The sequence below is a fragment of the Alligator sinensis genome, unplaced genomic scaffold, assembly GCF_000455745.1.
Source record: "Alligator sinensis unplaced genomic scaffold, ASM45574v1 scaffold254_1, whole genome shotgun sequence".
NCBI lineage: Eukaryota > Metazoa > Chordata > Crocodylia > Alligatoridae > Alligator > Alligator sinensis.
The window spans coordinates 2,382,561-2,392,893 of NW_005841953.1; the positions used below are offsets into that span (position 1 = coordinate 2,382,561).

The following is a 10,333-nucleotide window of genomic DNA, read 5'->3' on the forward strand; positions in this document are numbered from 1 at the left end:
ACAACCCCAGCTAGGTGCCTGTCTAGTCTCCTCTTAAAGACCCCCCAGGTAGGGGAGAGCACCACCTCCCTTGGACGCCCAATTTTGGCAACCCTCACCGTAAAGAAATTTTTCCTAATGTCTAATCTAAGTCTGCTCTCCATCAGTTTATGGCCATTGTTCCTAGTAACCCCGGGGGAGCCCTGGTAAACAGAGTACCCCCTATTCCTTGCTGCCCTGCCCCCCAATAAATTTGTAGATGGCCACAAGATACCCTCACAGCCTTCTTTTGTGGAGGCTGGAGAGATTCATGTCCCTCAATCTCTCCTTGTAGGATCTTACCTGCAGGCCCTTAACCATACACATAGCCCTCCTCTGGACCCTCTCAAGGTTATCCACATACCTCTTAAAGTGCGGTGCCCAGAACTGGACACAGTACTCCAGCTGTGGTCTTAACAATACCACAGAGGGGAAGTATCACCTCCTTAGAACTGTTCGTGATCCACCTTCTAATACATGAAAGAGTGCGGTTGGCTTTACTTATCACTTCATCACATTGACGACTCATGCTCATTTTGGAGTCAACTATGACTCTGATATCCCTTTCTGCTGCTGTGCTCCCTAGAAAGTCACCTCTCCATCTGTAATGTGTTGGTGATTATTTCTCCCTAGATGTAGTACTTTGCACTTATCTTTGTTAAACTGCATCCTATGCCCACTTGCCCAATCTGTCCAAATCCAGCTGAATCTGCTCCCTGCTCTCCAGTGTGTTTACTTTGCCCCCAAATTTGGTGTCGGCCACGAATTTGGACAGAGTGCTTTCCACATCCTCATACAAGTCACTGAAGATACTGAACATCTGTGCAATATGCAATTTAGTGAACATGCAACTTACTGTTTTCAAAGTCGGTGTTTTCAAACCTGCCCCTCACTTCTATGTACTCAGAGAGAAAGGTTTGACAATATGGGGGGCAAAGGGGCTATAGAAAGAAGAAGTTGGGGGAGGCAGAGACCAAGGGGGCCATCGGACCCCCCAGATTTATCTTCCCTGCTGTACCAGTTGGAGGGGGGCATAGTCAAGGCAAACCTCCAATAAGTAGATTCTATACCTGAAAAATTGTAACTAATTTATGTGTTCCATATATACAATCTAATTATTGGGGGCCATCTTATATTCAAGTAAACAAGACCCCTTCAGGCCATTTTGTACTTCAAAGCAGAGAACGTTACAAACAATTTTTGTCCCCCTTTATAGGTCATGTTAAGGGGCTGCTTAGGTGCATGCACAAAGCTTTAGGTTCGCATGTGAAAAGAGGGTTTACCTCAAGCATAAACCAACTGGTTTTAAACCACTGCTCGGAGGTACCAGATTTAGGTTAAAACAGAAGTTCAAGTCAGAGTTCAGACATGATCTCCCCCTACTTCCACCAAAAAATTTGTTGCACAAAGCACTAAAAAGCCTCTCTGGCTTTGTTAACAGGAACTAGAGAGACATCCAATCCTCTTTGACCAAAAGAAGTTATCACAATGTTAACTTTCAGAAAAGACTATGTGCACACGTGTATGCAGATAAGAGAAATGATACATAAAAAGAAAAAAAATCTTTGCTTCAGTCTTTTTAGATGCTTTCCTTCAAGTTGCATGAACAGCAGCTCTGACCCGCATATTGTCTGGCTTTTCCTGGGTACAGGCACCTTTGTCAGGCTTACTAATTAACTGCTTCTCAAATGCATCTTAGATGAAAGACATCCTGCATTGCTACATTGCTGTAACACCTTATACAAAGTTACAATTCATATATTGCCATGCATTTGAAAACATGAAAACAGTTTACGGCAACAGTGCAAAATAAGATTTGTCGTTCTTTTCCAGATGGAAAAAAACAATTGCTTGCCTAACTAGTGTCAGTCACAAAACTCAGATGTTCCTCAAACAACCATATTGTTTATGATGCAGCTAAAGAAAAAAACAAACAGGTGGAGCAACTGGATTACACTGATTTCCCTCAGCAGCTGGTTAAATATATAACACTATAACTAGCTACACAGGAAAGAAGAGAAAGATAAAGAGAGAGAGAAAGGACAAAGAAGTTACTCTAAGCAAACAAATTGAAAAGAAATGGATGAAAAGAAATTGTGAAGGGAAGATAAGGCCAAGACTAGAAGACACCCCAAAACACCCAAATCCCTATCTATGCAATCCCTTTAAAATTAGCAAACAAATAAGGAACAGGACTGTTCCTTTAAATTTAGAAATACATGCATACACTTTGAACAACTCCTTAAAGTTCTCCCAAAATAAACTGATAGCAACTGATTTCTGCTCAATTATGGTAATGATTTATAACACTATCCTAAACTGCTTCAAAACTGTCAAACATTCTGTAGTTTCAACCCGAGCTACGTAAACTACACCAAACACATCTCAATACGATATTACAGGAGTCAAATTCCAGCAGTCTATAGCATCAACACTGCGGAAATTAAATATAATAAAGAGTTGAGATGCAAGGAAAATATAGTTAATTGAAGATGAAAGCTTTATAGACAGATTTTAGCAGTGTCAGAACTGAAGAACACTTCAAATTGTTTAAACATATTTACAATCAGTAAAACATGTGAGTGTTTAATGATGCATGGATATTCCTTTTTCTCAAGTATTTTAAAAATACTGTAATTTTAAAAGTAGCAAGCTTTAGCCATTTCAGTTATAAATGCAAATATTTTAATCAGAGGCTATAAAAAAAATAACATTTTTTTGTAAAAACAACAAAAGTCGGGAAACAATTGATTTGGTCCCCAAGTCTCCAAATTTAAAAAAATCATTTCTAGACTAGGGTACAGCGCAAGACTTTAGGAGAAGAATTTGAGAGATATGAATAACCAAAATGAGAACAGATTGAAATATACACTGCAGCTCAACCTCAGCGTTTACTACTAGCAAATTCTCTAATGTTACACAAGAGGTACAATATTTCAGTTCCATATAGTTTCCTCTAAAAATATTTGGAAACACATACCTTAATATGATCTACTGGCTTTATTCACAAATCTTCCAAGCCATTATATTCCCGTATAATTGGTCAGTAATTTGAACCACTTGAAACAGTAGATTCCAATTAGCTATAATTTAGCTTAATTTTATTTTGTGCATTAATGGGCAAATTTAAAATGAAGTCACAACTAATTCACCTAATTCATGACAGGACTATTTTTTTCTAAACTGATATTATGTTGACTGTATTTATTCCTTTAAGTCTCTGGTACAGTTTTGGTTCACATACCTATTTATTTTCTAGGTAGCTGCACTGAAATTGAGCTAGTTAGGGGTTTTTTTGCACAAGGGACGCGTACCATAGCCATTTTCATGCATCTATTATCCCTTCAAAAAGCAAATCTTTCAAAAGTTTCAAAAACAAATAGGAATACTAGAAAATTCTGAACATTCATATTTTATTTTTCTCTTTTCATAACAAAAAAGTTCTCAGTTGAGAATTTCTGCCTACATCTACTAGCATAAATAACATTGAGCCCAATTCACCTTCAGAGCACATTGCAAGATTCAATGTTTTGCACTATTCCTTTCCATAATAATCAAGGAGAAAGAAAAAAAATCCAGTTAATCCAGGAAGGGTAAAAAGCAACTTTCATTATAAGTAACAGTGCAGGTTAAATTCAGAACTCATACTGGAATGACAGAAACCCTTCATCTACATGAAATGTACTCAATCCAATATAAGAACAAGAATCTAATGCCCTCTCTCTTCTGTGCCTTAAAAAAAAGTTTTATTTTATTTAGTTTTGCTCTAAAGGGAACTCTATATACAGGTCAGTCGCATCAGACGCGCATTTAACTTACGCGAAAATTCACTATACGCGGGGTGGGAGGGGGGGCAGGGCTTGAGTTTGCACACAGCACTGCCACTTACCTGGAGGCCCATTATGGCAGTGACAGCCACTGCCTCCAAAACCTCCTGCTGCCACCATGAAGCCGTGCCCGGAGCTGTGGGGCCAACCGCCGGGCAGCACAGTAGTGGCCGGGCGGCAAGCAGCCATCCCCACCACCACCCCGCGCTGTGCCGCTGCTGCTGGCAGCACAGCTCTAAGCACGGCTCCGCAGCAGGAGGTTTTGGAGGCAGAGGCAGTCACCGCTAGTCAAATTGCTGGCACAGTAATACGCGATTTGACTATACGCAATTTTCGCCTTACGCGCTGACTTTAGAACGTAACCCATGCGCAAGATGCGACTGACCTGTATTGATGGTGAGCTTTACTTAAGAAAAACCCTTCACCCTCCCCCCCAACAGAAAAAATTCTGAAGCTAAAACCAGAGCCAACCCTAGGGGGATGTGGGGCCTGAGGCAAATCAGCCTGTGCGGTGGGGCCATGCTTCTTCTGCAGTGCGGGGCTCAGCTGCCAGCTCCAGGTGGGCCCCATAGGAAGAGCCATGGTCACTCTGCCCAGCTCTGCAGGCCCCCCACAAAGCGCAGGGCCCAGGGTGGTTGCCCCGATTCACCGTATCCTAGCTCTGGCTAAAACTAACCCTTATCTAACTGCAAAAAATGACAGCTACAAACGTTGAAGCTATTTTCAGACCAATGTATATTAAACTAAAGTTTCACCTACATAAACTAATCATCATATAAACATTGACTCTTCTTTTATTACTTTCCTTTATCACTGCTTTTATCTTATTTTCACATGTATGCCTAAGTTATTTCTAAGAGCTCTCTAGTTTTATGGACTAGCCTCATTAGTGGAACCTTAGAATGGCTGCTAGTGTTATGGAATTAAGAAAGAAACCCCCTCTCATCTTAATGCTGTAATAATGTGCATAACTGTTCTGTACTACAGCCGCTCTTATTTCCAGGAAGCCCAATGGAAATCCAAGTTAGACATTTTAAAGACTGCTGGGGTGTGGGTTCATACCACCCCCCCGCCCTACACTGTGGCTCAAATATACCTAAAAGTTCACTCCACTCCAAGGCAAAGCCTGAGGCAGCTCAGAAGTGTATTCTTCCAGCCCCATGATCAGAAATAGTACCAGTACAAAATCAAGCAAGGTTACAGGCCTTATAGATGGTTATCTTTGCCAGCTTGAAAGTACATGAGAAAGTGCCTTGGAAAGAAAGCACAACAGGTGTAAAAGGATGATGTACCAATCAGTGGGAACAAGTGTTTTCTTATCATAGTGACAGACACAGCCTTGATTTACACTTGTTCAGCTGGACAAGCACTGGGTTTGCCACAGAGGCAATTACCCCTTTTAGGAAAGTCCACAGTACCAAGCAATGAGACAAAAGTTTGGTGCAATCAAGTTTGAAATATTACTGGGTATGAGCATATATCTACCCTAACCATATGAAATATTCTAGTCCAACACATCAGTATTCATATTGTGATATTCAAGAATTCAAGCATTTATTATATGTTTGATTACCTGAACTGAATGTGTGATCACATAGACAACTGAGTGAATCCAGGGGAAACCGTATTTTCTGTCACAATTCCATACTTTGTTAAGTACATCTGGACTAGTTACCAAACAAAAAGTATAGATGCTCTATCACAGGCTCTATATAGAGGCTCTATTCACAGTTGAATTTATCATAGTTTTGTTAAGTGAAATGGTATTTTTCAGAGCTAGAGCATTCACAAAATTCAAATCACCTTGTTGCTATAGGAAAAACTTCAAACCCTCACTTCTCTATTCTGAAAATGCCCATCCCCATAGCACAATGGAATTACTACTTACAGAAGTAACACCAATTATTCAGGGTAGCATCCTAACAACTAATTCTCATTGTCTTGCCTGCTAGAGCCAAGAAATATTTAAACACTAGCCAACCAATCACTAGACATGAGGAAGAAAGCCCTCCCTAGCAAATGAAGCAACCTGAATAACTGCTTTCTGCAGAATTACAAAAAAAAAAACCCCACCTAAGTTTCTAACCTTTATAGTGACTAAGAAACTTCCAAGTTTGAATCACATGTAGAGGCAACCCGAATTGGTTTGCTGCTACTCAGAGCCTACCTGCAAAGCAATCCCTAGGTAAAACTGAAAACTAGTCAGAATCAGTGCTGCAATTCAGAATTCTAAGCAGACAAGTTTTGTATAAGTTTTACTCTGCTTCTGTTTAGGAATGTCACAAGCCAAAAATCAATTCCCTGAAGCTGTTGGATTCCTCAGCCTTGCCATAGGTTCCTCTAATATTTTATATAAGCTTCTGGTGGAGAAGTACCACGATCTAAAAAGGTCAAAAGTACCCAGCCTTGAAGACCAATGTACCTGCATCACAGTAAGTACCTAGACTAACTAATCTTACCCTCATTTTCAACCTCCACAGATGTCAAAATGGCTAGTCCAATAACACCAGGCAAGGCAACACAGCACTACTAAAGGTGCATCTTACCTTACACAGGGTATTTATTATTAGGGAAGAGAAGAAAAACATTAAAAGAACAGTGAAAGGTGAGTTACCACACAGAGCCACTTACTGTCTAGACAGAAATTAAACCCTTAAATCATCCAGGACAAAAAAGGCAGGTGTCTTAAGAAGCTGCTGCCTTTGTGAAACCATTCCACTTGTCAGTTCCAAAGCAAAGGACCCTTGCACTATGACCTAAGCTACGCAGCAAAACCTTCTTAATTCATGTGGTGGGGCATAACTCAACCATGTGACATGAGTATTATACAACTATGCTAACTGACTCAAAAAATCGCATCATGACCTTCCATGTTTTATTTCTAATGGCTGAAAAAATATGCAGCAACAATATATAAGCTGCACGTAAACAAGTATACTGAATCAGAGGAAAGTTGTCCATTTTTTTGCACAACAGTGAAGCTGTTCTTCACTCTCTTCCAAGTAAAAGAAGATTTGGGACTGAACAGATTCTGATGTTTGGAATTATAATTTTGAAAACAAATCTTGGATACTTCAGCTAACTCAAGTGGGTACACTGATCTTTAATTTCTATCTTTCACTGAGACCTGTGTGCCTAGGCCACCTTGGAAATTCCAGCTCTAGGTGCTTTAGAAACACCTACATTCAAGTGCTCTCAAGATATTTTTCTTACTAATCCAGTGGCTGTTCTGCCACTGGATGGCTCACCTACTCCTGAAAACCACTTAAGAAGCTTCCTATACACCTGTCTAAGACAATAAAACTAAGAGTTTATCTACATTAAAAGCCATACCAGTTAATAGCTTATTGTAAGCCACTTCAGTTATACCTGGTACAGAAAGTTACCATAAGAATTTATTTTAGTTTAAACAAGGCCCATCTCAGTGTAAGCTAAACTGAAATAAGGGAATCTACAAAAAAGATTTAAAAAAAAACAACCCTAAAATTAAACTGGCCAACTTTCTTGTTCAGATAAGGCCAAATCTGAAACTCCTCCTCACCCAAGAGGAGCCCATCACTTTATCTGCTGCTCTCAATCTGAAAAACATCTTTGAGAACAGACACAGAACATCCACTACAGTTTTCCAGCAACAGACTAAAGAAATGATTCTGAACAAATATAAGCAGGGCAAAAATAAGATTTGTCAAGGCCAAAAGAAAAAATCTAAAATAGATATGACATGAAATAACGAGGACTTGGACAATAGTTTTAGTTATGCAACTGAAAAGAAATGCTAGATTTTAGAAATGCTGTGCAGGAATATACTGGAAAACTCAGACATACTCTGGATGACTGTCTAAAGAGGATCAAGTGAAGACTATCATGTGGCAAGGCCCATCACAGAAAATTAATCATTTAAGGAAGGGTGGTTTGTTTGTTTGTTTGGGTGGGGGGTGGGAAGAGGGGGTCATTTTTTAAACCAGAAGCTGACAGGACACCAGGCATGTACTAAATTTTATCTATGGCTTCTATGACATTAGTCCCTGAATCCCAAACAAATATTAGTTAACATATCTTCACATTCACCTTCCTTAAAGATACTAACACATTTTAGATACAGTAAACTAAATGAAGAACTATGACCCAGCCAAAGTCAGTAGCAGAAATAGGAAGGAATTTAACCCAGTTCTCCTTCATCCAAGGCCTGGAGCAGGGACCATCATCCCTTGAAGTCTCTCTAAATGTTATCATCTCTCTTCTGTCCCTGATAGATGTGGCTGTCCCAAGCAAGAAACGCACCTGCTTGGAATGCTAGTTAATACCAGGAAGTCTGCACCAGTAAAATACTGAACACAAATTACAGCTGAAGAAAGGAAGGATTAAAAAAATCACAAAAGTTAAGGAAGATCTACATTTCTGTTCACGGCTGTCGGATTTACAATCCAAGAAGGGTTTGCATCAGTTTGAGGCAAATTAAATAAGAAAACAAGACATCAAGTCATAAGCAAATTTACTAACTGACAAGGGTTTAAAGAAACTTTTCCTATCACAGTTTGTCCCCCTCACTATCCACTAAGAAGTTGAACTGTCCTCTAAAGCATCTCTTAATGGCCAGTGCATACAACAAATACTAGAATGGATGGCCTAGTAGTCTGATTAAGTATAGCAACTCTTAAATGCAAACCCCAAAGCATATTATTGCACTTTGACTAATTGTGTACAAAGGAAAATTACATTTTGAATTCATTACTCAGAATATTTCTTCAGTCCGTTCTCACAACTCACACCAAAATACTTGTAAAACTATTTTAGCCACTTACAAAGCACTCAAAACACAAATAAAAATCAGCTGCCTAGTAGTTTCTCACCTTGAAAATGTCTTCCAATCTGCAAAGATATTTCACAAAAGTCTTATCCTCCAACACACTACTTCTATACTCTGTTATGCCACTCTTTATTTTTGAAGCCATCTTTGTTTTACACCTCCTACCCAAAGACAGACAAAGGTTCCTTACTTAACCCTTTCAACAATGTTTACCTTGAAAGACAGACCTTGGTGAAAAGACTCAGTCAAACATGAGAACAGTCAATAAAACATGTAAGATTCTCAGTTAGCACCGGGTGCAAGGCTTCTAGCACTAACTGATACAGAGCCAACAGGTTCAAAAGGTAGTCTTTTTCATAAAGATCACAAGGCTTTGAAAAAAAAAATCTTGCCAAAGAAACAAATTTAACAAAAAGCAAACCATAAGCAATAATTTTAGATATTAAATTCAACAACTTTGAAATCAATGCTTCTACAGCCTGCCACAAGACTTTTTACTAGAAGAACCAATCTTCATTTAGAGGCACACAAGTGTCAATTTTACAGCGCCAGAAGTCTCATTAACTTTGAAGCATGTTTTAAGGGCATTAACTCAGCAACTTGAAAAGTAGATGACCTGTCACTACTCAAACTAACTGAATTCAGGCCACTTGTGATCTCTGTAAAAAAAAGCACACAAAACTGAGCTAGCAGACAAACCGAACATGTGCATGGGAAGAAGACCCCACCACTTCAAGCTTCTACTAGAGTGCAGAGTTTAATACACTGAGAGGCCTCCCTTGCAAATGGCAGCGGGACTACTCACAGGGTGCAAAGCAAAGCGTACCTGGGCAAAAAAGCATGCTGGGTAAAGGCCACATTTTCAAGTGATCTCGCGAAAGATGCAGTGCAGGGTATTTAAGAGACCCTTTTCCACAAGAAAAAAAGGACTGTCCCCAGAGCTGCGGTTCTCGATGCTGGAGAAAACTCAAGTTTCTAACCCCTCTCACCTCCAAGCACCTGTCCTGGGCCCTTATCCACCAGACTTCACAAGAGGGTCCCCACCTCTGCAAACACTCTAGACACCTGGAAGCCCCCTCACAGCTCAGGGGTCTGCCCTCACATGCAGGGAACCGCAGCCCTCTCCCCCTCTCACCCGCTCTTAAGGCAGCAGTGCCCATTTTGCTGGGAGCGCTGGGGCCTTCCCTCAGCTCCCAGGACCACAAGAGCAACCCCAGCCCCCAGGCAGGCCCAGACTCACCTGATGGCAGGGCTGTAGGGGCTGCGGGAGCGACGCCAGCTGCTGTAGGGGCTGGGTGACACATCCCCACGCTCATAGGAGCTGTGGCGGCTGTAGCTAGGTGAGCGGCGGCGGCTGTAGGGGCTGAGGGGCGAGCGGCCGCCCAGGGGGCTGAGCGACTTGCGGCCGCGTGGGCCCAGCGAGGTGCGGTGTGGGGGGCTGTCGTCACGGCCAGGGCTGGGTGAGGAGCGCTGGCGCCGGTAGGCCTTGGGCTCAGCCTTGTCGTCCCGGTAAGCCTTAGGCGGGTCCCGGTAGGCCGACGGTGGCTCCTTGGCGGCTTTGCGCCGGCTGCGGTGTGCCTTGGCCTCCCGCTCCTTCCTGCCGGGTGAGGGGGAGCGGCCCTTGCGGCGCCCCTCAGGGCCCCCGGCGTGGTTGTGGCGGCCGCGGGGCTTGGCGGCTGCG

General features: G+C 41.6%; 1 protein-coding gene across 1 annotated transcript in view; it reads right to left on the minus strand.

Annotated features, from left to right (window-relative positions):
* Positions 1-10,333, minus strand: part of CDK13 (cyclin dependent kinase 13) — a 105,223-nt gene that overhangs the window by 67,544 nt on the left and 27,346 nt on the right. The window contains 1 exon segment of the mRNA XM_006020437.2: positions 9,893-10,328. Within this exon segment, the coding sequence (XP_006020499.2) occupies positions 9,893-10,328 (436 nt within the window).